The 27,763-nt window shown below is 43.9% G+C and overlaps 1 protein-coding gene across 1 annotated transcript; it reads left to right on the forward strand.

The window, feature by feature from the left end:
* Positions 1-3,656: 3,656 nt before the first annotated feature.
* On the forward strand, positions 3,657-27,763 carry Ywhaz (tyrosine 3-monooxygenase/tryptophan 5-monooxygenase activation protein zeta). Its single transcript, XM_059246865.1, has 6 exons — positions 3,657-3,719; positions 5,682-5,986; positions 23,158-23,281; positions 23,958-24,121; positions 24,212-24,307; positions 26,700-27,763. The coding sequence occupies exons 1-6, from the start codon at positions 3,671-3,673 to the stop codon at positions 26,757-26,759; spliced, it is 798 nt and encodes a 265-aa protein (XP_059102848.1). The 5' UTR covers positions 3,657-3,670; the 3' UTR covers positions 26,760-27,763.

The following is a 27,763-nucleotide window of genomic DNA, read 5'->3' on the forward strand; positions in this document are numbered from 1 at the left end:
TGTGTTGCATCTCCTCAGGAAAAGTCTGTCACACAGCACTCTCTACCTAACTTTTTTAGTAATGTTTTTTATTTATTCTTTGAAGTTTTCATGTTTGATTCCCTCTAGCGCCTCCCCACTTCTTAACCCAATTTCACATCCTCCTGGTTTTGTTGTTATTATTACTCCCACTAGGGGAGAATAAGACCACAACCACAATTTTTGAGCCAAATTTGAAGCAAGCCTTATTAAATACTGGCCAGGTCGATGGATACCGGCCAGGTCCATACCTAGGATTTGAATTACATTAGTCAGTGCTTATAAAGGCAAAACTCCCAAGGCTACACACTTATGTCCCATTAACTAGCAGCTGGTCAGTGGGCCTCACCTAGCTCCAAGAGACTAGACAGGGACCCAACTGTGGCAACCAGTGAAGTGGGTTGAGTGGACAGTGTGTCTGTCTCGCTTTTACTTCAACTTATTCGCGGATGGATAATTCGAATCTACAGCTCTATTTGTAGCCCACTCTTTACTGTCAACCACTGCACCAATCTGATGGGACTGGGAATCAGTTGTGTCCGGTTTAGTAACCTAAAGAACGTACTTCTGGATGACAAAGCAAGGTCAGCCCCCTTCTGACTGCAAAGCCCTGTGCCTATGCCTCACTCAGTTAAAGTGATGCAGAGGGGAGATTATAACCTGCTGGAATTGTTATGACACTGCAAAGATCACCCTCGAGATGGCTTTCCAATCGGAATGATGGATTTATGTGAGCTTACTTGAGCTCTTTCTCATTTTACTGTGTAACATAACCCCAAAAGACCATTATAGTCTTCCGGGCAGGAATGGAGAAATACTTAGTACTATCATGTATATCTTGTTCGTGTCGGGCTAACACACATTAATCTCTGAACTTTAGACCTACCACTTTTAACAGCATTTCACTTCGTTTTTCTCTAGTCTTTGAACACTGAAGACATCTACCACCTTATCGTTCCCAAAATGTAATACAGTAACGCTGCACGGAACAATGCTAACACACACACATGTCTATGTGCACATATATTCACCCCTCAGCCCCAGATGATTGCTGCTGTTTTATTACTGTGGCTATCAGGGCACAGAGGAGACAATCAAATGGATGAAGTAAGACCTAAGTAGAGAAAAAATAGAAGACATCAGGCTGCTAGTCAAAGTCTCCTTGCTACATGACATTCCTTATTCTTTAAATACTTGTTACTTAGACCATCCATGGCAAATCTTGCCCCCTTGCAGCCTTATTATGCCTTTACTAGTGGACATGTTGGTTTGCATTTGCAAAACCTAAAAGCCCTATTGATTTATTAAAACAAAGAAATTTTATTTTTTGTTATTTAACGCACAAGGCAAAAGCCTAAATTAGCTATTTCCTAAAGCAAGCCTTCAATTTATGCACAGAAATCTCTTAACTTCCCCTGAGGTGTATACTCCATATAGACATGTATTATAGACATTAACAGCCATTTCCATTTTACAAAAGATTTAACCTAGTACCTTCTGTCAAATTCAAGCGCCCACTACAAAACTGGAAACCTGAAAGCTTTTGAAATATTAGTCATTGTAAGTGAGTCACTCCCTGAAAGAATTTACATTAGAGCCAAAGTAAGTTGACTTCAGTAGCTTTGAAATAAAACCTGCATTAATTTTCTCATCTGTTTAGCACTCGGGGGTGCGCGGGGTGTGGTGGTGACGACACTAAATTGAACTGGTCACTGGCAACTCTCGCCCAATCTGTCATTTCAGGCAAATTATAATTTGTAGAATAAGCTTGTGGATCAGTCAATTTATCCAACATATAGAGTTAGGGGAAGAATAGCTTGTCATGGAATCTTCTAGAGGGCTCTGGGCTGAATTTGAGGGTGTTTTTTTTTTTTCAGTTGTGCTTAGTGCAGGCCCCCAGCAGGTGCTCAGTAAAGGTGTTTTAGCTCAGGGGCGCAAGGGCAGATACTTCATATTGAGGACTCATCTCCTTCAACTTCCGTCTACTGGGTGGAGACCTTGCGGGTTCAGGCACCTGCAATTTCCGCCCTTTTCCTTCCCCCTCTTCCGGGCCCAGACGCCCCCGCTCCCCCTCCAGCTAGCGGCCCACTCGCACTGCCAGCTGGGGCCCTGCAACAGCCACTCTCGCAGACGTGGCTTCCCGAACCGAGAAGGGTCTGCGATGCGAGCTCCTCGGGCGTGAACGTGCAGCCCGTGAAGGACGGCTCGGCGTGCTCTAGCCTGTCTCCCCGTCCCGCCCCAGGTCAGGCTTCCACCATCACGTCCGAGCCGCTGCCCCAGGCCTTCCCCCGCTCCTTCCGGAGACCACCCATTGTTCGCCGCCCTGACAGCCGCGGCTGGCCGGGCAGGGCGTCGTCTTCTTCCAGCCTCGCGCCCTTTCAAGCCTTCAAAGGTCGAAGGCCGCTTCCTGCCGCTAGCAGGTAGAGCGGGCGGCGGGAGGGAGCGGCCGCGCCCCGGGCGCCCCGCCCCGCCCCGCCCCGAGGGTGGAGGAGCCGCTCGCCCTGCTCCCGGGGGCCTGATCACAATGCCCCGGCCGCAGAGCCGCCGTCACCGGGCCCCGCAGCCCGCCGCCATCACCGGCGCGGAGAGAGGGCGGCCAGGAGGAGGGCGGGGTGGGTGGTGGGAGATGCGAAGGTCCCGGATGTGCCCGCCAGTAGAGGTGGGGGCGGGGAGAGGCTTCCTTCCGCGGGCCGCAGGGGCGGGGAGGGCGGGCGGGCGGCTCGCGGGGGCGGCGGGGAGCGAACCGAGCACGCGGGTGGTGAAGGGCAGCGTCGGGAGCGCGGTGCAGCGCGGCGCGGGGACGCGCTCTCCTCCGCTCGCCGCGGGCGCGGGCGGGCGGGCGGGGCGGGGCGGGGCGGGCGCGCGCCGGGGAGCGGCGGTTGCACTGGGTCGGGGAGCTGTGGGCACCAATCAACGGTTGCCATAGCAGCGTTTGACGTCATCGTGCGTGTGGTGCCCCTGCTGCCGGGGCTAGTGATTGGAGGAAACCCCGTGTCTGCGGAGCCGCTGTAGCCTGTGAGCAGCCAGATCAGGGACAGAGTCTCAGCCTCGCCGCCGCCACCGCCGCCGCCCCGAGACTGCCGAGCCGGGTCCGTGTGCCGCCACCCACTCCGGACACAGGTGAGGAGCCTCCCGGGCCGCCCTCCGCGCCCCTGGGCCGCGGCCGGTCGGCCGCCCGCCCGCCCGAGACGGGTCTCCTCCGGAGGACCCGGGCGGCGGCTCGTCCCCGCCGGGCCCGGGCAGGCGCCCACCGCCGCCCCCGGCCGCTTGCTCCTGGCCCGCCCGCCGGGGTGCTCGCCGCCCCGGCCCCGGCCCCGGTCCCCGGGGTGCCGGCGGGGGCGGATGAGGCGCCCACGCGCGAGACCTCCCCCCACCCCCCACCCCGGGGCTCCCGCTGCCGAGGGCGACCGCAGTCCGCCCCCGCCGGCACCCCGCTTCCGCCCGCGACCGTGACTCGGCCGTGGCGCAGGTGAGGCCGCCCCCACCCGCGGCGCCCCCGCCGCCCCTCCGCGCGGGGCGGCCAGGTAGCGCGCGCGGCTCCGGGGTGGGGCCCGCCGCCGGGGGGCCCGGGGCTGGGCTTCCTGCGCCCGGCCGTGCCCGAGAGAGCGAGCGGGCGGGCGCGGTGGGGGAGGGGCGCGGCCGGCGGCTCGGCATGGGGGCGCCGGGGCGCGGGGTCGCCGGCGGCCGGGGCCCGGCGGGAGGTGCGCATCCTCGGGAGAGCCGCGGCCCCACGGCGGCGGGGGCCGCGCCGGGCTGGGTGGGGCCCCGCCCCTCCCCCTCCCCCTCCGGCCGGGGGCTGCGGGGCTGCGGGCGGACACCGGCCGAGGGGACCCCGCCCGGGCGGGAGCGGGGTGTGTCCGGCGCGGGTCGGCCGCGGTTCCGCTTCTGCGGGCGCCGCTGGCATCGGGGCCCCCGGGGAGGGCGATCGGCTCCCCCCACCCCACCCCCCGCCATCGGGCCGGGGCGGGAGCGCGGACTGCTCCTCCCTCTGTTCGGGGTGGGGTGGGGGGGTTCGCAGTCGGAGTAGGTTGGGCTCCTTGACACAGTTCCGCCATGACAAAGAGAGAGTCGGGGACTAGCGCGGAGGCGCCAGCCTGGGCGGAGCCAAGGAGGGGAGGTGGCTGCGGATGGCGCGGACGCGAGGACTGGTGCTTTAAAGTCACCGCCGCGCGGTTTCGGTTTGCCCCACCCGCCGGCCGCAGGCAGCCAAGAGTTAAGTGGGTGCGGCGAGTCTCCCGCAGTCTAGAGGCGAGGCCCGGGAACACTAGTCTTCCTGCGAGAAACCTAATCCACTTCCCCTTCCAGGGCAGAGGCTGGCCCGGGAACGTTCGTCCTGGGCGTACATCATTTTTTTATTGGGAGCAACGTTAACCAGAGACCATTTCTGATGTTAGATTTCGAGACCCCGGGGGGAGCGTGGGTTCCCAGATTTTAAATTGTTATGCACTGAAGGTACTGTGCCTCGAATTGAACTTAGCCCAACGCATGTGTCAGTTGAGGATGCTTCTCATTGATTTACGAAAATAGAGTAGTGCTTTCTGGAAAGGGAAAGGAAAGGGTGTGATAATTGCCATGGTAGGTGGCAATGGCTTCTGCAGACCTTGTTTAATAGTGCATTCAGGTTGTGACTTTCATTAAAATTTGTTTTGTGGGATCACTATGATTTACGATCTTGCTGTTGACATCGTTTAAGGAAAAAATAAGAAATAAATTGGGATCTAGTGAACTTGCATGAAAGAAAATTAACTGAGGAAACATAGGAATAGCTTGAGTAATGAGTTGTGACTGCTAGAAATAATGTAGGGATTCTACATCCAAACTGCAATAATGACATTGGAAGCACTTGGATCCTCCCATGCCTATGTAGTAGGAATTGAGTTATGGGAGTTTGCTACATAAGTGTGCATATAACTCCATATAGATATATTTGGTTTTGAGCTAGTAGTTTTATATTCAAGATATCTTAAGCAGCAATTAGTCATTTTCTTCAGGTAATTTTCATTCTATAATCAGCTGGCAAATGTTAGATTGGGGTTGGGGAAAATGATAAATAAAATTTAATCACTGCTGATAAGTAAATAGAATGAAGGTTAGAATATCTGAATTACATTACGCTGACATGACTCATGATTCTGGAAGTGTGGTAGAATAGGTAGAAACTTGAAAGCTCTGTATAGGCATTATAGGTCCCAGTCTGGTGTGTTCTCCCCCCCCCCCACACACACACACACACTGACACGAGAAAGCTGCTTAAGTGCAGATCATTTAGTGGTATTGGGATCAAGTTGAGCTTTTAACCAAGGAAAATGGGGGTTTTCTTTTGTGGTTTTGCTTTTTAAGGACACAAGTTTATTGACTACATGGCAAGGGACAGCAGGCTGAGCAGTGACAGGAGAGAGGACTGCCTCAAGGTGGTCTTTGAGGTCACTCATAGCCTGTGTATGCTTTGATCTTACAGGAAATTGGGGTCTAAACAGTTGTACTAAGCCACTGTTAATGCACAGGGTATGCTAATTTTTTGGTTGATGGGGCCTGCGTATTAATTCCTCATGTGACTCTTTGAACATATCTAGAGTTGAGATACTAGAATACTTTATTACAGCAGGTACAGTGAGCTTTTCTAGTAGGAATTTTCTGAATATTCCTTTTTTTTCCCTTTGCAGAATATCCAGTTATGGATAAAAATGAGCTGGTGCAGAAGGCCAAACTGGCCGAGCAGGCTGAGCGGTATGATGACATGGCAGCCTGCATGAAGTCTGTAACTGAGCAAGGTGCTGAGTTATCTAATGAGGAGAGGAACCTCCTCTCTGTTGCTTATAAAAATGTTGTAGGGGCCCGTAGGTCATCTTGGAGGGTCGTCTCCAGTATCGAGCAGAAGACGGAAGGTGCTGAGAAGAAGCAGCAGATGGCCCGGGAGTACAGGGAGAAAATTGAGACGGAGCTGAGAGACATCTGCAACGATGTGCTGGTAAGAGTCGTCTGCTTAGCTGCATTGTAACAAACTCAAGATTGTCTTCTCCTTTCAAAACTGGCTATTATAAATGAGAAATTGTCCATCTGTCATTTAAAAGATGCTGGAACAGTGGTGGATCATTTCTGTAAAGTAAATGCAATAATGTTTGTCAATTAGTTCGGGTTAGATAGAAACCAAACCATTCCACTGCTGGTTTGTGTTCCTGTAGTGCTAGAGCTGATAGTCATAAATGTGTATATGATGAACACAGGAATTTCACATTTTGTTTTATGTAAGGAATGTGGTAGAGACTTCACTGTAGATCCATTTCCTTTCTCTGGATTTGCCATTATGATAATAGAGTGAGCCTACTGTGCAGAAAACTGGTTTGCAATTGCTTGTTTGGATTTATGTGTTAGAAGTCAACTTTGAACATTGACAAACAATGAAAGGTGGCTATGAATAAACTCAATCTTAGTGTCTTAAGTATTTGGCACCTACTGTGTTGAAGTTCTGTGCTTCTGAGCTAAGAGAATTAAACGGTACGTTTGTGTGAGTTTCCTATTTTAAAAATAACTTTTTTTGTTTTTGTTTTTTTTTTTGATTCAGAAAATTGAGATAATCTAATAGAGGGACAACTAATTAAATTGCTGAGGCAGGACCCATCTTATAATCCAGGCTAGCCTTAAAACTCATGTTGGTCCTGCGGTCTCAGTCTCCCAAATGGAGTCACTACACCTGGCAAGGTAGAATTCTCTTAAGACTTTTTATTGATAGGAAAGTTTTGATTCCTGAATTGTACTTTTTTTAATCCTTCAAAAAATTTCAGGCTTTTAAAGATTGAATCCATTTTAAGATAAAAAACAACTGAAACCACAATCTTACGTGGTTTCTGCTTTGGGTACATTTTTATTTGTTTCTTTATGTAATAAAGGGTTTTATAACAGCTGTTTTCCCAAGGTTGGGAAGTGCTATATTGAAGATAATTTATGTATGTTAAAATTAGCTAATTAACATTGAAAACTGGAAAAGTATCTATTTCTTAATAAAAATGTGTTGGGTTTGTTTGTGCTTTCCTTGCTAATTTATATATCACTAGGTTTTATTAAGCCCTAGTTGGTTTTGTGGGTTTTTTTTCCCCCCCAACTATTGGTTTTTATTTTGGCTTCAAAGGGTATATTTAACAGATGTAATTTCTCCTACGACAAAAACATTTTAGGGATAGAAGGGACATGCTAACATTTACCTTCTGTGAGCTTGTTTGCAACTCCAGGTAGGTGTTTGAATATTTTCCACAGTTCTGGAATTCTTGAGGCTTTTTCTAAGGAAAAACTAGCAGCTTCAACTGTCTCCTCTTGCTTTCCTTATGAAGAAAACTGCAGGGCAGATAAATGAGAAAGATGCAGTTATCTGTAAATAACCTCTTCAAGGGTCTATGAATGGGTTCTTCTCACTTCTTGTCTGCACGTGTGCCTCCTTCAGGAGAGCGCCAGCTTTTCACAAGGCCGACGTGAAGTGTTTCCCTTGAAAGCCTAATGTCTTTACCATGTAAGTGACTTAGAGGATTGTAAACAAGCTTTGCCTCTACTGTTGGTCTTTTCAGAAGTACAGCTCTGCTTTGTAGCATAAATGCTCAGATACTGTTGAGTAGTTTTTTGGGAAAGAGGATAGTAGAATCAGGTCAGCGGTACTGCTGGTATGCCAAGGCTGTTTGGTGTTTCAACTTGAGAAGGCTCCGTAAATACCTCTGTGGACTTTCTCCGGGTTTTTCAGAGAGGTGATGCCTTCTTAGAAATAATTTTTCCTTCTTTCTAGTAGTAAACTTAGAGTTAAAATACTTCTCTTAGGAAAAAAAGTACACCATTTTGCTTTATGAATCATGGGTGTGGTTTCTTTCTCTGAGAAAGTGAGCAGCTAATCTTGATGAATTCCTGTTATTGGCTGGTAGCATCAGTGATGATTACAACTTACTGTTCTATTAATCGCCTGCATCATAGCTGAGGAAAAAATATTCCTAGCTCTTCAACAACCCATTCTGGTTATGTGCATTGTCAAATGCTTAGTTCATACCATTTACAAAGTATACCAAAAGGGAAGGCTGGGTGTGTTACCACATAGAATTGGTCATTAGTGTATTTGTCAAACATGGATTTTTTTTTTTCTTCCGTAGGACATACTCCAGTCTTTTCTTGTCTGTTGCTAGGAAACTGTATGCAATATTGAATCTGATACAATCTTCCTTTCTAGATACTTGGACCAACTTTCTTTGTGAGAGGACCCCAACACTAGTTAGTGATAATTCTTCCTACACCCAAAAGATAGAGCCCCCAATAGGGTAGTCTATGTAAGTCATAATCAAATGAATTACTATATACTAGAAAGCCTAATTTCAGACTTTAAATATATTATGGTATGGAAAGCGCTTAAGATTTTTTTTAAATTTAAACTACAATTTTACAGTGTGGGACACTCAGTCCTTCTAAGAAAACAGTTCAGTTCAATAGGAATAACAGGTGTGCTAAGCATGGGGCTATTGTGGGGATGCTTGGTGCAGTTGCTGGGCAGATTTTTATCTTCAGTCCTCAGAATTACTATTTATTAACTAGTAGAGGAACAAGGTAAGAAAACCAGGCAGCATTTTAGACAGGGTTTCTCTATGTAGTTTTGGTGCCTGTCCTGGATCTCACTCTGTATGTAGACCAGGCTGGCCTCGAACTCATGGAGATCCGCCTGGTTCTGCCTCCTAAGTGCTGGGATTAAAGGCGTACGCTGCCACCACCCAGCCTTTTTTTTTTTCCTCCTCCTTATGTCAATATGTGTCTTAGACTTTAAAAATTGCTATGTAGTCTTTATTTTTAGCTGAAAATCACTAGGTGATTTCTATTGGAATAAGGACACAAGAATTTTGCAGTAGTTGGAACCCATCTTTACTGCTTTCTAGATGTATTTATTTACAAGACTTTGATTTGTGGCTCTTGGTATTTTAAGATTTAAAGAATTAAGATGATACTGTAGGTATCATCTTAAAGAGTAAAGGAGTAATTGGGAAGTGCCTTTTTTAGGTCATTTGGTAACCTTCTCATCTTAAGGGATAGCATTCAGTGAGGAGTTTTATATAGTTGGGGAGTCTGAGGTAAAAATGAAAATGATGTACCGTGGTAAAGGAAAATGAGTTAGGAAGGAGTGTGGTACTTACTTGAACAACCAATGACTTGACCAAGAGCGCCACGGTCCCTGTTCTTTCTTGGTAAGCAATACCTAAGAGGTTAGAGTTATGTGTAAAGTAGACGTAACATGGACCTGTGTAGAGGAAACTTGTGAAAACACTAACAGTGATTTCAGTGTGAGAGTTAGAATGAGAAATACAACCCCACGAGTCTCACAGTCTAAGGGGGAATATTAGAACCACCCCTTGAACCTGTCCCAGAAAAGACGTTTCTTCCTGGCTTACACATTTGAATCCAAGGAGTCAGAAATAAACTACATCAGTGTTGTACTAGCTTACAGAGAGGCTTTTTTTTTTTCCTTTAAGGTCAGTTTATCATTGTCGTACATGATAAACATATACATTGAAAGTGGTACAGTAGAAGCTTCCTAAGTCGTTAACTGATAGTCCAAGTGTATGATCATAGTTGGCTTTAAACATTTGTTTTAAATTAAAACAGATACGCGTCCAATTGCCCATTTTTCAAATGGGATCCAGATCTTTGCTTTCTCTGTATAGATCAGTTCAGAAACATATTTCATCTTCGTAAACTGTATCTTCTATAAGATGGAGTTTAAAATGAGAACTTAAATGTTTGATAGGCCATCAGTTTAGAATGTGACATTTTTTTTAAATCCTTTACTTGTTCATGAACATCTTGTCCTTATTTGTATTAGGAACTTAATATTTCAGTATTAATGAATAATCATGGCCAGTATAATGACGTGCCTAGTGTAAATTTCACAGTAAGCACTGGGTTCATTCTTGGTAAGCTTGTGGTTGCTTTTAGGGACTAAGGGACATGGAGTGGTTGGGAAACCCAGCTCGTCTCAGACATCTTACCCAAGTTTTGGGCATTCGGGTTTTTGATAAAATCAACTTAACCGTTCTTCTCAATGAAGTGATATTGGTTAATTTAACAAATGGGGTGAGGCTTCTGTAAGAGCTGCTCTCATTGTTACAACATTAGTCAGCAGAGCACCTATAATTTCTCCCAAGAGACAACGGGACTAGGAAGAGAAAGGGCACTGGTCAGACCTTGAAAGATTCATTACAATATTATAATAGGATTAAGGATTTCAAAGGGCATGGAAAACCTGTACAAAGGAAATGACGCAAACTTTGCCTGTGGGAAGTAGGTAAAAATGTGACAATGGTTGTCTTATCAAGAAAGTTAGGACTTGGTGCAGTGGCTCACACCTTTAACCCCAGCACTGGGGAGACAGAGGCAGGCTGAGTTCAAGGACAGCCAAGGCTGCATAGTGAAATCCTATCAATACACCCTCTTCCCCCAAACAACAGGAATGTCAGGAAGCTGTATTTTTGCTTTTCTCCTGCAGCCTTGGGAAAGGAGGGTTATTTGGGCTCACCATTAAGGGTACAGTCCATTATGGTGGCAGCAGAGCAAAGCCTCTGGTCCCATTGTGTCTGTAGTCAGGTTCATGATCCACTCATGGGATGGTGGTGATGCTCACATTCAGGGTAGGTTCCCAGTTCAGTTCAAACCTCTGAAAACAGTTTCACAGAAATAGAGGTGTGTCCTTGCTATGATAACACCTTGACCAAAGCAACTCAGGGAGGAAAGGCGTTTTTTTGCCTTAGACTGGAGGCAAGAGCTGATACAGAGACCATAGAGGGATGCTGGTTACTGGTTTGCTCAGCCTGCTTTCTTCGACCTTTTAATATGGTTTCATGTGGTAACCCCAACCACAAAATTGTTTTCAATGCTGCTTCCTAACTAATTTTGCTACTGTTAGGAATTGTAAAGATCAGTGTTTTTCAATGGTCTTGGGGCCTGTTATCCCAAGGGATCATGACCCATATGTTGAGAACCACTGCTTTTAGGCCCTGGGATAACACCACCTAAAATGGACTGGGCCCTCCCCTATCAGTCACTAATTAAGAAAGTGCACTACACCTGGATCAGCTTGTGATAAGTTTATGTTAAACTAGTTAGGACAATTGATCTCTTGTCAACTTGATACAAAATCATCACTGTCAAGCCATAGCCCGCCCTTTATGATCACGTATGAATAGCAACATTCCATTATAAACATTTCAAAATTTTCAAGTTCCACATTCTAAAAATTCAGTCTCTTAAAATCCAAAGTCTTTGTAAAATTCCAAAATCTGTCAGAGTTAAGTCTCTCAACTGTGAGTTCCTGTAAAATCAAAAATAAGTTGAATACTTTAAGAAGGAAGAGCCAGGGCACAGTCACAAAGCAAAGCAAACCCAAAGTATAAATAACTCAATGCCTAATGTCTAGGATTCACTCCCGGTCTTCTGGACTCCTCCAAGGGGCTTGGGTCATTTCTCTGGCTCTACTCCTGCTGCTGTCCTTGTGGTTATTCCATGGTACTGGCATCTCCAAAACTCAGGGATCTGGGCTGCACTTTTACCAGTATTCTCTCCTCATGGTGCCAAGCCTCAACTTTTTTACATGACCCCTTCAATCCTCAGCCTTCAACTGCTGCTGAGGCTGCACATTCACCAGTGGCCCCTCAGAGTGCCAAGCCTCAGCTGCTGTCCATGATTCCTTCAAAATCAGTACCTCCTTGGAGACTACCAAGTTCGGCTGCCAGCTCATGGTACACTTTGACTACCTCTGGAACACAGTTTCTGTGTGCTCTCATTATTTCACCGCAGTAATGCTAGTGTCTTGTTTGTCGCTGCTAATTTCTCAGCTCCAGCTAATCAGCATCAATTGTCCTAGGAAAGCAAAAGGTTTCACTTAAATGTGCTGGTCTCTTGTTAATCACAGCTGACTCTTCATCCCCAGCTTACACAAACCACAGACTCTTAATTCACAATAGCAATATACAGTGCCTCTAATAGTCTTGAAATAACTCAGACTTCCCTCCGGAACTTCACAGGCCTCCATCATCTGCATTTCTCTCAACACTTTTATTCCAAGCTCCCACCTCACCAAGCTTTGAACACTCAATGGCTTTTCTCTTCCAGCGTTCCAAAGTCCTTCCACAATCCTCCCCAGAGCAACATGGTCTGGTCTGTCACAGAAATACCTCATTGTCCTGGTATCAATTTTTGTCCTGGGTTACTGTTGCTATAATGAAACACTTAGAACCAGAACAACTTGGGGAGGAAAGTCTGTTGGGCTTACACTCCCACATTCACGGAATCGTGGCAGGAACCTGGAGGCAGGAGCTGATGCAGAGGCTGTGGAGGAAGGATGCTGCTTACTGGCTCGCTCAGCCATAGCCCCCCACCACAATAAGCTGGGCCTTCCCCATCAGTCACTAGTTAAGAAAATGACCTACACGCCTGCCTACAGCATGATCTTAGGGAGACATTTTCTTAGTCAAGGTTCCCTCCTTTCAGATGACTAGCTTGTGCCATAGTTTTTATAATAAAATATAAAACAGTTTCTATTTTCTTCAGCTCTTTAATAATAGTATACTAATGTTGCTTTTGCAGAACGGGACTTGACTTCTGGGGCATCTTTAACCTATGAAAGACTTAGGATTGTTTTCCCCTCATTACATATTTTAATCTTTTGAGTGATTAGCACATAAAGAGAGCAGAGCCTAGAAAATAATGAGGCCTTTGTATTCTTGACAGTACTGAATAACATACATTTTTTGGTTCTAGAAAAGGGGTGATTTTTGCTGAAGTGTGGGGTTTCCAGACTCAAAGTTAAGGGTGTTCTAATGTCAACTAAATTCTAGTAAGCTTCTTAAACTGTCTAGGATGCTTGGGATTCTAGTGTGTCTTCCGTCTTAGTGCCGTAACCCTCTGTACTATGACAACTTCCAATGAAGGGTAACTGGAGCTCATGTGTGCAGGAATCTTGGGACAGCTGTCTTGGCTCAAAGCCAGATTACTGAAATTGCTGCTCCTAATCCTCTTCTGCAGACTGGTAACCTCCATGGTCCCTGCTTACTGTTTCCACCTTTCCACATCCTTCACACTGCTTCCTCCAGGACACTCCCCTAGGCAGTACCTGTTACATTAGAACTGCAGTGTTGCCACATAGAAAATGGTGTTGCTAAGCACAAATTTGCTCTGAGTTATCAACATTTTATTAATTACATTTTAAAACTCAGTTTGTGTGTGTGTGTGTGTGTGTGTGTGTGTGTGTGTGCGCGCGTGTGTGTGCGCGCGCGCGCGCGAGCTGAGGTAGTACTTTGGGGAGTCAGGACAACTGGGATAGCTTGTTCTCTCCTTCTAGAGTCAAGTGGTCAGACTTGGCCTCTAGCCTTTACCCCTCTGAGCCATCTCACTGACTCTCATACCATAGATTTTTTTTTTTAATTTTTTAAACCAAGGTCTGGCTGTATCCCTGGCTGGCCTCAGAATTTACAGATGCCTGCTTAAAGGTGATGCACTATACCAAGTCCTGATTTATCTTAATGGACAAAAACAAAATATAATATCCTTTCTTTAAAAGATGTTATTATTTTATGTGTGTGGGTGTTTTTCCTGTCTGCCTATCTGTACCACATGTGTGTCTGGTACCGAAAGAGGCCAGAAGAGGGTGTCAGATCCTCTGGGACTGGAGTTGTAGACTCCAGTTGTGAGCTGCCATGTGGGTGCTGGGACAGGAAGCCAGGTCCCATGTAAGATCATCCAATGCTCTTAACCACTGAGCCATCTCTCCAGCCACTAAAAAGACTTTACTGCTGTGGCTGGTCATTGACTTGGACTGAGGCTTTTACTGTCTTTTCTCAGTATTGTTCAGTACATTTCTTACAGTAGTCTTTATAAAACTTTCGTTCTGCACATTTGCTCATGCTTCCCAAACCCCTGTGAAGCCCTTCGCTTCGTTTGGTGCCGTCCCCGATGTCAGCTTTTGCAGTTCTCATCTTTCCGACATTGCCTACCACCAAGACCTACAAACACCCAGAAATAGACTTTCGGAAAATGATCAGAAATGTGGGGGTCGGGAGGGACAGGTGTTGGTTAACTCCTAAGGCTGTTTGAAGTAACACTGCTTTTGTGAGAAAGCCCTTAAGCTGGGAAATGACTCAGTGGTTAAGGGCCACTGGCTGCTCTTCCGGAGGACCCGAGTTTCTTTACCCACATGGTGGCTCAGAGCTATCTGTAATTCCAGTCCCAGGGGATCTGAAACCTTGTTCTAGCCTCTAACCAAGTATACATATGGTGCACAGACATACATGTAGGCAGAACATGTATATAAAACAAAATAAGTAAGTTTAAAAATAAAGTTTACAGTGACATTCGTGGACCACATTTAACCCAGAGGCTCTGATGAAGGCCCTTGGAATTGTTTCTGTGACAGTAGAATTGACAGTTGAGAGCAGTGTTGTGTACACAGGCTTCAGTACACTGAGAATAAGCAGCTTGGTTGTGTTTAAGCTTGATGTATTTATCAGAACCATGCTCTTTTGGCTAATGACTTCTCTTGGTTGTCCTTCGTTCTCATCTGAGGGGATTCTCATCAGATCCTGTTTCTGTATCTTTCATGAGGATCATGATCTGCCCTGAAGAGGGCATTGCTATGTTAATTTCTGTGATTCTGTTCAATTTCTATCTATGGTAAGGAGTGACAAAATGGGGAGAGGTTATGCAGACTTAACTGTCCTAGGGTTAATATTTATTGGCCCATTATTTTATAAACCCATGTCATAAAAAAGTAAATATAAGAAGCCTCTGCTTGTAAGTCTCAAACTAGAGAGGAAGATGGCTTGTGCACAAATAGGATGTGAGTAAGGCAGGGGAAGCAGCTTCAGCATTTTTGAAGTTAAATTTTTTTTTTAAAGGAGTGCTGATAGGGAATTTAGAGAATATGTGTTGTGTGTGTGCACGTTAAAAACACAGTTCAAGTATTGACTGGGGATGTGGCTCATTTGGTAAAGGAAGGGCTTCTGTAATAAGCATGAAGTCCTGGGTGTCATTCTCAGCACAGCTTCAAGGGCATAGTGGTGTGTTGTGGGATATTTGTACACTGTGGGAAAATGTATTGCTGTGATTTGTGTAATAAAAAGCTAAACGGCCAATAGCTGGGCAGGAGGTATAGGTGGGACTTCCGGACAGAGAGAGAACTCTGGAGAAAAGGCAGAGTTGCCAAGCCAGAGGAAGCAGCATGTACAGTACAGGGGGTGTGGGGGGTGGGGTGGGGTGTGTGTTGTGCTGAGCCCTGTGACAGAATGTAGAAATGGGTTAAGCAGGACAGAGAAAGACTCGCAACAATGTGCATGCCTGTAATCCTAGCACTTATCTCAGGGCTGGAAGTTGAAGAACATCTTGTACTACATAGCTAGTTCAAGGCTAAAGAAACTGTCTCAAGGGGAAAAAAAACTTAAATGAAAACTCTGTTAGGGGTACCATTCCAATAATCTCAGTACCCCAAGCAGGAAGCTAACCAATTTGTGGTCAGTTGGCTATATGTGATTAAAACCTTGACTTGGAAAATTGAACTGTAAAAAGAAAATGTTTGAGACAAACATTTCTAAAAATGGTGTAATAATGCTGGAAAGATGACTGACTGAGTTGGTAATGTGCTGTGTAAGCATGAAGACCCAATTCAGATGGCCAGCTCCTACTTAAAACGCTGAGCAGACCACCATGGCACATGCCTACAGTCCTCACTCCAAGGAGGCAGAGACTGGCAGATCCCTGAAGCTCACTGGCCAGCCACCCAGCTGAACTGGGGTCTAGGTCTATTGACAGACCCTGTCTCAAAAAAAAGGTATGTGGGGGGAGCAACTGTAGAAGACATCTAAAGTTGATCTCTGTCTGTGTGCACACAGCTTTATGATGGAATTATTTGGTAATGGGACCTTTTTTTTAATGAGGCCCAAGGTTGATGCCACTTTGGAAAAGGACTGGGGAAAGAGGGAAAGAAAACATGCTCAAGAGTTTGGAATAATTTTAGCAAGTACTGCTTGGTGAGTTGGTCAGGTGTCTGATTGTTATCCATATTGGTTAGCAGTTACATTTTGGGTGGGGCTTTTGTCATACTGTTTGTTGGATGGTTGTTATTTGGAGGCAGGATCTCATTCTGTAGTTCAGACTGGCCTCAATCAGTATTCTTGCCTAAGGGTGAAGCTACCACGAGGTTGTTAAAACAGTCGTTCCTCCAGGTTACTGTGTTCCTCCATTGTTTACCCAGGGGCAAGTAGTTCCCCTTCTTCACTCGGTTTTTTTTTTTGTTTTTTTAATGTATTCTGTCAAGCCTTAAATTTTATGCAGATAGATACCTTGCTTATTAAATTTTGGGCATAAACTACTTTATGGTATTTTAGGGTGACCTTAACATTTCTCAACCCAGGGGATTACTTTATCAGATCTTTTTTTGGCTTAAATAAAGGTGTGCTGTGTGCTTATTGTTGGAAAATGCTTTGGAGTTAGTAGTCAAAACATAACCTTTCATCACTTTTCATTCCTTCATTTCAGGCTTTTAAAGGTAGGCAACTGTTGACCAGCCTTTCCTTGTGCGGCACTTAGGATCTTACTGTAGGAAGCCAAACATTGCATAGGGGTAAGAGCATCGTCAGTGGCTGTCGGTTCCCATTAAAATAAGCTCTAGGCATCCACTATGCCATTACCATCCTGTGAGCCCTTCACTAAGTTGGGTAGTTTGAAGCTACTGAGGTTACAATTCAGAGGGGAGTTGAAGCCATTTCGGCCACAAGGGGGAGTAAAAGACTAAATTCAAAAATAGTGACCTGTTACAATGAATTTATGGCTTAGCTTTTTATTTCAAATTTTAAGAGACCTAGAAATAATGGGAAGTTTGATAGGTCTACAGAATAAAGTAAAAGTGCTGGGAAAGAATTGCATAAGACTAGAAGTGTGAACCATGTTGTGCTTGGGGATTGGACTTCCTGTTGAGAGGATATTTTAGTATTGTGATATGGTGACATGATCTAAAATGGAGGAATGGGTTTTGGATGCTTGCTCTTTCACATTTGTTGAGGCCACGTTAAAGCTAGTTCAACTACATTTTCAAGTTTTAGTTTATTAGCTTTTGGGGGATTTTTGGTGTGTGTTCTGTTTTCATATGTAAGATTAAAGTCTTGTGTAGCCCACACTCCTTGAAATCCTGGTCCTCCTGCCTCTGCCTCCCAAGTGTTGGCACTTTCATAGCTAGCCTTTGTTTTTGAAGTAGGACATAATTCATATCAAAATTCAGACTGGCCTCAAACTTGGAGCAGTTTTCCTCCAGAGTTCTAGGGTTATGAGAACAAGCACCAACCCTACTAAGAGCTTGTTCTTACTAATACCATTTTATGTGAAGTGCCAATGTGGTAATTACAATTTGATGACTAGTTGCTGAAATATTCTCAGGACAAAGTGAGAACTTTCCTCCCAAATCTCATATTTACAAGCCCATCATCACTGTTGGTGTGCTATTTCTGCTAATATAGAAATAACCAGCTCAATTAGGAAATTTGAAACAATATAAAACAATATTGGGAAGAAAGAGCAAAGCATACTGTTAAACCCATCTTCTAGAAGCTCTTACTGCTTGCAAGGGTTTCTCTTTAAAAAAAAAGTTTTTGACAACATATGTCTGAGCACATGCACTGAAACCAGAGGACATTGGCAGGGGTCAGTTCCTTCTCTGAGGTCTAGGAACTGAAATCATGGCACTAGCCTTGGCACAAGGCCTTTAGCTAGTGAACCATCTTACCCCTCCTGGTTGGTTTGTTGTTTTGTTTTTTTCCAGTATGAATGTTTTTGCTCAATTTTATATCTGCAGCACATGGCATGCTTGGTACCCTTGGAGGCCAGAAGGCGCATCCCCTGGGGCTGGAGTTGCAGGTGTTTGTGAGCAACCTCACCGAGCCACCTCTCTAGCCCCAGTGTTTTTAAAATAATGATTTTAACCAGGAATCTAACAAAATTTATCCACAAACTATTTGAGTAATCTATAAATCTTACTTAATTTTCACAGATTAAACCATCCATCATACTTGGTAGATGGTTCCAGAATTCTGCTCAGGGTCGTATTTTACATACTTCACTCACATCCTTAAATTGGGCCAACTTTTTTCATGGTTTAGTACTAGTCCCCATTTGCTTTGCAGATTGTTCCTGGATTGTTCAGCATTTGTAATTCCTCGTCGTTCGAAGTGAGGCTGTGTTTGGGGCAGGGGCTCAGATGTGGTATTATAGTGAGTGAGTCACACTTGGGAAGCATGTGCTGATGTCCTGTTGCTGCACTAACACTTTGCAGTCTGTTTTTAAATTTATAAAGTAGCCAGTGGTTTTGGTTTTTTTTTAAAGGGTAAACTCTGATTATTACTTGGCTAAAAGTTGTATGCTCTAAATGACTTGACTTTAAGAAAGGGGGGCAGTGCTCTTGAATTTCAAAGAAACTGAGAGTTAGTAATGGGTTGGGAAACGGTGTATTAGAGACACATTCCTGGGGTAAAATGGAAAAGACTTGACATTAATGTTGTAGTGAAATAAGAGAACTGGGCTGAAGACTTGTATCCTAATTGTGTGTCTTGGTGATGGTTAAGGCCAAACCTCCAGACAAGCTTTCCTGCCTCCTACTGTCTACCTCTGGTCTTTGCTGTTCTTGGTCTAGAGTTGTTTTCCTAGTACCATGGAACTGGCTTAGAAATGCTTGGACTGCTACGTTACTGCTGCTTGTGAACATTTGTGCTTACTCTGGCACCCAGACATGTGCTTTAAATGAGCATGTTAGGTTTTCAGAGAATTCATTATCTGACAGTATCAGCCTCAGTTTCTATTAATTGTTTAAAAAGTTAAATGATGAACTTGGTTCTTTTTTTTTTCATATTTGAGAAATAAGATGCTGAGGTAGTAAAAACTCCTCTACTCAAGGTTCTTCTGAACTTTTTAAAATTAAGCTGTTAATTATTCATACATTGTAATTCAGTCAATTTAATATTTGAGTATCTTAGATGTAGGCAACATGGTAGGTTTTTGGTTTTGCTTTTTATTGTTGTTAATTGATTTAGAGCTGTTGTTCTAACTACTGGTGAAGTTGAAGCAGGATCGCTGCTTGGACGGCATCAAGGTTCTCACTTCGAAAACAAAGTTGAATATGTGAAAAGTTAAAAGGAGTAAGATTATGTTTTAATAATTGGACCTGCTCTGAGGTAAAAGTGAAAAACCCAGCCTGTCGTTTTCTTGTCTTCCAGTTTATTTTATACCTCGGTCTTCTTGGTGTGTGTGCAGTATTCTATAGTGTGACATTGTCTAATCCCTAGCTGCCAAAGAAAGGCTGTTTCCTTGTTCTCCTTAAACTAGAATGTCTAGAAGTAGACGCAGTGTAGGTAACATTTGAGATAAAAAATAGCTTTAGGAAGAATGTAGTGTTTAAATAAAGTATTTTAGCACAAAAAATAATTTCCTGTTCTTTTGAGGTGGGTGGACAGTAAAGAACAGTTGCTGGATTTTAAGGTGAACAGTGTAACGCGTGTTACTTGAAAGTAACCGTTCTTAAAAGAGATACGTAAGCAGGCACTTGTTAATCATTTTTACTGTGTGGTCCCATGCTGTCATGACTGTTTTGATGGCAGTTTAGGCAATCATCATTGCCCTCCCCGGTTTTTATTTTTACGGTGTTTTGTCTGTGTGCATGTTTGTGCGCCATGTACATGCCTGGTGTCCTTGGAAGGCAGGCAAGGGTGGGTGCCAGATCCCTTGAAACTCAAGTTAGAAATAACTAGGGAGCTACCATGTGGGTGCTGTGAATTGAACCTGAGCCCTCTGGAAGCAGCCCATGATTGTAACTTCGGGGCCCAGCCTCACTGCTATTTTGACATTAGCACTTACTGTCTAAAGAAAATAAGTGTTATTCACTCCCAGGTTTAATTTTTTTAAAAAAAGATTGTATCATCCTTGGAACTAGAAAATTAATTGTAATAGTCCTAGTATTGACAGCTTTTTCTGTGAAGAAGAGTGAGAAATGCAACGGTCTCTGTCCACATGAGTAGATTCCCAGGCCCCAATACATGCTGGTTGGTGCCTATTGTAAATTGTAACTTTTTCAAATGTTTTTGACTGTTGTTGATTTATAAAAAACCTGTGGTTATATCCAGAAAGGCAGGTGTGGCCTTTGTGCATCACACTAGCTGCTTTTGTTCATAGGATCCTCCTTTTTATTTCAGAGACAGACAAGCAGTGGTTATTCAAATGGGTGTTTTGTAGACTTACTGAAAATTAATGAAGTGAGTTAGTCACTTCAAGGGGGACAATGTTTGTTGTGGTGATAATGAGAACTCTGGAAAAACTGTTACTAAGTAGTCTTGTGTTCCAACAACTTTTTAATGAGTGCAAAGGGATATTATGAACATAAAGCTTGGAGGCATAACCATGAATTGCAGACATTCAGTCTTCATTGTGGTATATATACTTCCCTTATACCTTACCCATTATTCCACTCTCCTTTTAAATTGGATTCTCATTACTTTCATTGTACATTGTAAGTGAGCAAACTTTAGGAGATTGCATTGTATGTTTCACAGAATTTCCTCAGTGTGTGTACATATCCACTTTCAAAAATAACTCTTGCCTGCTTTGCTGCTCTTTTAAACATCCCTTTAACCTTTGTTCTTACTCTTCCTTGTCTGCTGCCTTCAGTTTAGTCTTTACTATGGCGTCCTTGAGTAGATAATTGGTTTTGGTCAGTTTCATAGTCGCTTGCCTCTTGTATTAACCTCATGAAGTGCATTTGGAGTTTAGATTTGCAAAAGACTATGTTGGTTTTTAATCTCCTCCTTAAAAACCCAAGTTATCCTTTTGAATTTTAGAGGAGAACTCATTCTCTACCCAGCACTTGTCTACTAGATCATTTAACTGGTCTTTTTGGGTGATGACAGGGAAGGATTTTACCGTGTACTCGAAGCTACCTCCATCCGATTGCCTCAGTCTCAGTGCTGTGATTATAGGCATGCACCTCCGGGTCAGCTTTCCATTTAACTAGTCTTTCTTCCCTCTTGGAGGTATTGTGTTACCCTCCCACCCTTTCATGGCACTTGTTTCTCCTGATAGCCTCCAGGTCCTCAGTGCCCGTCTTGATCAGTGTGGTACTGAGCCTTGTCCCTGACTTGGCCTCTAGTTGTGTTGCTTTATTTTGGAATTGCATTCTCCTTTTCAGTGGATATAACACATTAATGAGGCAGTGAGAATAGTTGTAGTTTGTACTTTATAGATGGGGGGGGGGGGCGAGTAGGAAACGCATACCAAAGATGCATCGCTGTGTACTGTTGAAATACGAAATACTATGACAAATTCATACTAGAATTTCTATCTCACTCATCAGTTGTTCTGTATGACTGTTAAAGCTGGCTTACTCTTCCTTACAACTCTGGCTTGGCTGGCCAAGTTCTTCACATGATATTGGTTCATTTGATTAAGCTAGGATGTTGGCTATGGCAGGAATACCCAGTGACTCCAAAAGCTTGTGTGTGTCCAGGTAGCTGAGAGTGGCCGGCCTGTCTCTCAACAGGACAGTTGAACTTCAGAGGCCTTAAGTTTAGCAGAGAACAAGACCCACAGTCACTTGTGCTGATTCCTGCTGCATCAGCCAGTCAGCAAATCTAGCCTGCACTCAAGGAAATAGGGGGCAAATTTTTACCTCATTTGAATGACAGGGAAGTGGTGCAGGTCAGGTTTGAAGGAAGTCTACCATAGTAATTTGCAGCATTATGAGCCAAAGCTGCTGAAACGTAATTCTGTGCCACTATGCTATTGGAAGGGTTAAGGAGTGTACCATTTATACTTCTCTCGGTATAAGTGGTACACCTTGCTCTTCTGGCTCTGGTTAATGCCTTCAAGTTAGATGCCTACTTCAGAGTTGAGATTTGGGAAGTGGTACTTCTGTATTACTGCACTCCTAATCAATTGTTAGGGGTACAGAAGTTACTAATAAGTCGGTTGCTGACTCTTAGTACCCTTTATCAACACTTGGCTTTACGTTTTTATATCCTACTCATCACACACATGGGGATTGATTCCGTCACTATGTGAGGCAAGTGCAAGGCCACTGAAGTACATTTCCAACCCTTGGGGTGGTTGGTTTTTATTTGAGGGGTGGGGCTGTGTGTTGAGGCAGGGCAGGGTCTCCATGTGTGTAAGCCAAGCTCTGCTTGAACTGAGACTTCTGTGTTGGCTCCAAGTGTTAGGACTACAGGATGCCCATGCTGGCTGCCCAACTTACATCATGAAGAACTGAGTCACTCTTAAGTTACTTTATCTTTTTGTTTGGTTGGTTTTTTGAGACAAGGTTTCTTGGTGTAGCCTTGCCTGGCCTGGAACTCCTAGAGATCCATCTGCTTCTGCCACCTGAGTGCTGGGATTAAAGGTGTATACTACCACCGCCCATCTGAGTTACTGTGTCTTTATGACCTTTATTTCTACACACACAGAATGAGTAGCAAGATTTAAAGTTGGTTCATTTACCTCCCCCATCATTGGAACATAGGTGTTCAAACATTCAAGCCTCTTTAGAGACTAGAAACTGGAATTTAGGTACCACTTCTCTTTTTAAGAGTTGGCTTGTTTGGGGTTCAGCCCAGATGAAAATGGACTTGACTTTGATTTTCACAGTAACAGTTACTAAAAGGTAGTAGGTTTGGTGAGAGTGTTTTATTTACTTAGATCTCCTTTTCTCCCTCCAAAGCAATTGCATATTTGCTTTAAATCAGCTATAAAGGGTTGGTTTTATTTGGTATGTGACAATTCCGGTAAGCTTTAAGTTAATAATTTTAAGCGAAACTACAGAATGAAATTTTATCATTTGTAATGCTCTGTAGATTAAACAATTGTTGTGATGGAATTAAAGGTCTTTTTACATCTGTAGCCTTTTCACTGCCTTGATTGATTAATTTATATTTTTGAGGCAGTCTCAGTTTGTAGTCTCAAATTCATGGCAGTCCTCCTGTCTCAGTCCTCTGGAGTACTGGGGTTACTAGAAAAATGAAGTTTTTGTTTTGAAATCTTTTCTAACTTAGTCTTCTTCACTTTGGTTTGTAAATGTTACCTTCTTACTACTTGTTTTGTTTTCTTCCTCTGAAGTCTCTTTTGGAAAAGTTCCTGATCCCCAATGCTTCGCAAGCAGAAAGCAAAGTCTTCTACTTGAAGATGAAGGGCGACTACTACCGTTACCTGGCTGAGGTTGCTGCTGGGGATGACAAGAAAGGTAAGGTTGGTTTGCTTAGTTGAGCTTGTAGAAAGTGGTTGTGTGGAGAACCCAGCTTGGAAATCCCGTCCGTCCTTTCCGCTGCTCAGAGCACTGAGGTAGTTAGTGTGCTGGGTCGAGCTTGTTCGGCTGTGCCTTCTGCCTATGCTGGATTTTAAGCTTGAAGCTTTCTGAAAAGCCACTTGGTGTACAAGAAATGTCTTCCCATTGTTTGCATAGGTGAGACGAGGGATCCCAATGCCCCCAGAGCAGAATGAGGAAATCACTAGAAGTACACCGGTAATGAGGATCCAGCGCTGCTCAGTATTAGTATTTAGTTTGTGTGTGTTCGGAGGTCAGAGCAGTGCAGTCAGGTTCCCTGGGACTGGAGTTAGACAGTTGTGAGCTGTCGTTAGGGTGCTGGGAATTGAACCCAGGTTCACTGGAAGAGCAGTCAGTGCTCTTAATACGAGTCATCATTCCACCCCCGTCCCCCACTTCAAGTTGTTTTTCTCACAACAGTGGTGATTGGCTAGTGTGATCCGGGACACCATTTTGTTTGTTTTAAAGAGTCTAATTTGCTTAAGATTGTTAGATTTCATTTTTCAGGGGACACATGCGATTTTTGAAAGGTTTGGTTGGAGTAAAGCTGGAGCACAGACTTTCAAAGTGCATTTTACTGTGATTTGTTTCCCAGGAATTGTGGACCAGTCACAGCAAGCATACCAAGAAGCATTTGAAATCAGCAAAAAGGAAATGCAACCAACACATCCTATCAGACTGGGTCTGGCCCTTAACTTCTCTGTGTTCTATTATGAGATTCTGAACTCCCCAGAGAAAGCCTGCTCTCTTGCAAAAACAGTACGTATTTCGCCTGTTACATGGAAGGAAATGGAAGGAAGCAGTCTTCGTTACCTGGATACTGAAGTGTACTTGTTTTTGCACTTGCAGGCTTTTGACGAAGCCATTGCTGAACTGGATACATTAAGTGAAGAGTCCTACAAAGACAGCACGCTAATAATGCAGTTACTGAGAGACAACTTGACAGTGAGTACTAGCAGCACTGGCAGTGCTGGGGTGGCCAGAGGTGCTGGACTTGAGGACGGTTACTGCAGGGACTATTGACGGTCTCCTGAAACTGCTAAAGCCAGGGTCCTGTCTACTGCTACAGTGTTTTCCTTTTCATCCCAGAGTTGTGTGCTTAATCAACACAAGTAAAGCTGGATCCAGGTTTCTTGGGGTAGAGAAAGGGGGGTCATAAGGTACAGGCTAGCCTGGACTATATAATGACTGCCTACCTGGGCTACGTAGCAAGATTTTATCTCAAAAAAAAAAAAAAAAGAGAAGGAAACGTGGGGCTGTGTTTAAATTGCTTTGAAGTTGGTTTTCTTGTCCCTTAGTTGTCCCACGTTTTCGTGTGGCTGTGGTGAGGTGCTGTGTGACGAGGTGTCGTTTGTAGTCCCCTGGGGAAGGTTGCAGTTACTGCATTGCTGTGCTGAAGAGTGGAAGATGAACCAAAAGAAACCAGCAGTTCTTAATACAGATTGAGAATTTATTTCAGTTGTTTTTACTTACTATTTAATTTGAGACCCGAATAAAGCCCATGCCTTACAGTTGGCTTCCTGGGTTTTCCCTTCAGATAAATATTAAATTGAAGTTTTGAGGCTTAGGTGAAAAAGTTATCCAGCATCTGCTGTGTGTCAGGGAAAGGTAGAAGTGGGTGTGTATAGTCTAATGTTTCTGTCTTAGAGACCTAGACCACCCTTTGACGTGTTCTGCTTCCAACTCTAGTCTACTGCCACATAGCTAGAATTATTTTAGTCAATGCAGTTGGGGTTGTCTATAAACTTAAGAGACTTAAATGGGAAAAATGAGGGCTAGTGTAGAATTGAAGACCTGCCCTGTGTGCTGGAGATGGAATTCAGGGCCTTGTACATACTAGGAAGGTGCCTTACCACTGAGCTCTATCCCCAGCCCGAATGAAAGAAAATGTCAACTGTAACTATTTTTTAATAATAAGAGTATTTTGAGGGATGGAGATTTAGCTCATTGAAGAGTGCTTACCCAGTGTGTGTGAGGCCCTGAGTTTAATCTTCAGTACTGCTTAAAAAAAAAAAAATTTTTTTTTTCTTTTCTCTCTCTTAATTTTCCTTGCCAAACACCAGTGGGGAGGCTGAGGCAGGAGAAACAAATTCTAGGCCAGCCTGGACAATATGTACGACTTTGAAGTGAGGATGTGGTATTTAAAGTAGACCCTTGGGTATCTAGTACTGTGATGCTCCTGACCTAGTGCTTCATCCATCAGCTGTGGGGTGGGTACAGCAGAGTGCACAGCGGCCGGTGAGTGAGCAGGAAAAGAAGAAGGCTCTGCTCTGGACCTGTCACTCTTTCTGTTTACACCGAGCCTCGTTTTTTGGGCTGCTGTCACAGGCTGCTTGACACCACCAAAAAGAGCTGTTCCGCATTACACCTTCTAACATGGGAGCTTGACACAGAATTCTGAAGCCTTACAGTTAGGACCGGGGAGACAGGAGACTCATCTCTCCTTGTTGAATTGGAGCTTGCACACAGGCTGCACAGAGTCATTTGGCTAGCTTTATATGACCCTAGACTCTGCTTTCTAGGCCACACAGTAGGGTCAATACTGTTAGGTTGGGTTTCTTTCCCATCACTCTTCAGTTTATAATTCTACTTGATCCTTTTTAAGTGTTTCTTAAAATATTTTTATATTGAAGCAGTTGGACTAATTTAGAAGCTGTCTTTTAGCCGATTGAAACATTATTGCCATAATGAAAAGTTAATAATGGAATCCATAATCCTGTCACACTGTGAAACACTTTTTTTGGGGAGGGTTAGAATATTTGGTTCTAACCATAACATTTATTCATTCATTGTAATTCTTACCTGTACAAGGTTTTCCTCATTTGAAATGTCAGGTAAAGTTCAGTGTGCAGTTTAGCTCGGTTGATTGGTCCACTGCTGCTTTAGAAGTGTGTGCCTTCATCATCATGAGTAATCTCATCCATTTCCGTGATCAGTCTTCCCTGAAAACTATTGATTTTAGAGTATTGGTTTTTACATTTTTAATAGTTGGGGATTTTGAATTTGTTTTTCTATATTTGAGAATGGGATTTGTGTGTTCATGGGGGTGAGAGGACACTTTGAGGAGTGGGTTGTTGTTCTCGGCAAGCCCTGTGGTTTAGAGACTAAAAGACTGAGATTTCCTCTTTCTCTTATGAATGAATAGCCTCTAGTTACTGAATCTGTTTTGTTTAAAGATAAGTGTGCTGTGAGTCTGCCTTGCCTAAGGTCAGGCTGTTCTCAGGGGTCCTTTTTAAGCTTTTCAGCTGATGTGTGTGCAAGAAAGGTGGGGGGGGGGGTTGTGTTTCTCTTTTTCAATCTGAAGCATGCTGAAAAAAATGTCTCCCTCTCTTACCAGTTGTGGACATCGGACACCCAAGGAGACGAAGCAGAAGCAGGAGAAGGCGGGGAAAACTAACCGGCCTTCCAACCTTTGTCTGCCTCATTCTAAACTTTACACAGTAGACCATTTGTCATCCATGCTGTCCCACAAATAGTTTTTTGTTTACGATTTATGACAGGTTTATGTTCCTTCTATTTGAATTTCTATATTTCCCATGTGGTTTTTATGTTTTAATATTAGGGGAGTAGAGCCAGTTAACTTTAGGGAGTTACTTGTTTCATCTTGAGGTGGCCAATATGGGGATGTGGAATTTTCACACGAGTTACACACGTTTGGCATAGTACTTTGGTACATTGTGGCTTCAGAAGGGCCAGTGTTAAAACTGCTTCCATGTCTAAGCAAAGAAAACTGCCTACATACTGGTTTGTGCTGGTGGGGAATAAAAGGGATAATTGGTTCCAGTCATGAGTGTAGTTGTTGTGGGTACTTTAAGGTGTGGAGCACTTGTGAGGCTGTGGTACACACACACACACACACACCACACACACCCCTTGGATACACCTCGGGATTGTGTGTCTCTGCGTGCACACTCTTGGCCACAGCTCCAGAAGTGGTCCTTAGATAAAAGTTGTGACCCAATTTACTCCAATAAGGGCAGAAACGGTTCACATTCCATTATTTGTAAAGTTACCTGCTGTTTGCTTTCGTTATTTTTGCTACACATTTTATTTGTATTTAAGTGTTTTAGGCAGTCTAAGAACAAATGTAAAAGTAAAGACGCAGTAAAATGAATTGCTTGGTGTTCACTGCTCCATGTGTATCAAGCACAGCGGGAAACAAAACCCCATGTATTTAACTTTTTTTTGTTTTTTGTTTTATTTTTTTGCTTTTGTGATTTTTCTTTTTTGATACTTGCCTAACATGCATGTGCTGTAAAAATAGTTAACAGGGAAATGACTTGAGATGACGGCTAGCTTTGTCTTAATGTCTTAGGAAATTTTCATGAACAATCCAAGCATAATTGTTAAGAACACATGTATTAAAGTTCATGTAAGTGGAATAAAAGTTTTATGAATGGA

Source organism: Peromyscus eremicus, chromosome 20 (assembly GCF_949786415.1).
Source record: "Peromyscus eremicus chromosome 20, PerEre_H2_v1, whole genome shotgun sequence".
Taxonomy (NCBI): domain Eukaryota; kingdom Metazoa; phylum Chordata; class Mammalia; order Rodentia; family Cricetidae; genus Peromyscus; species Peromyscus eremicus.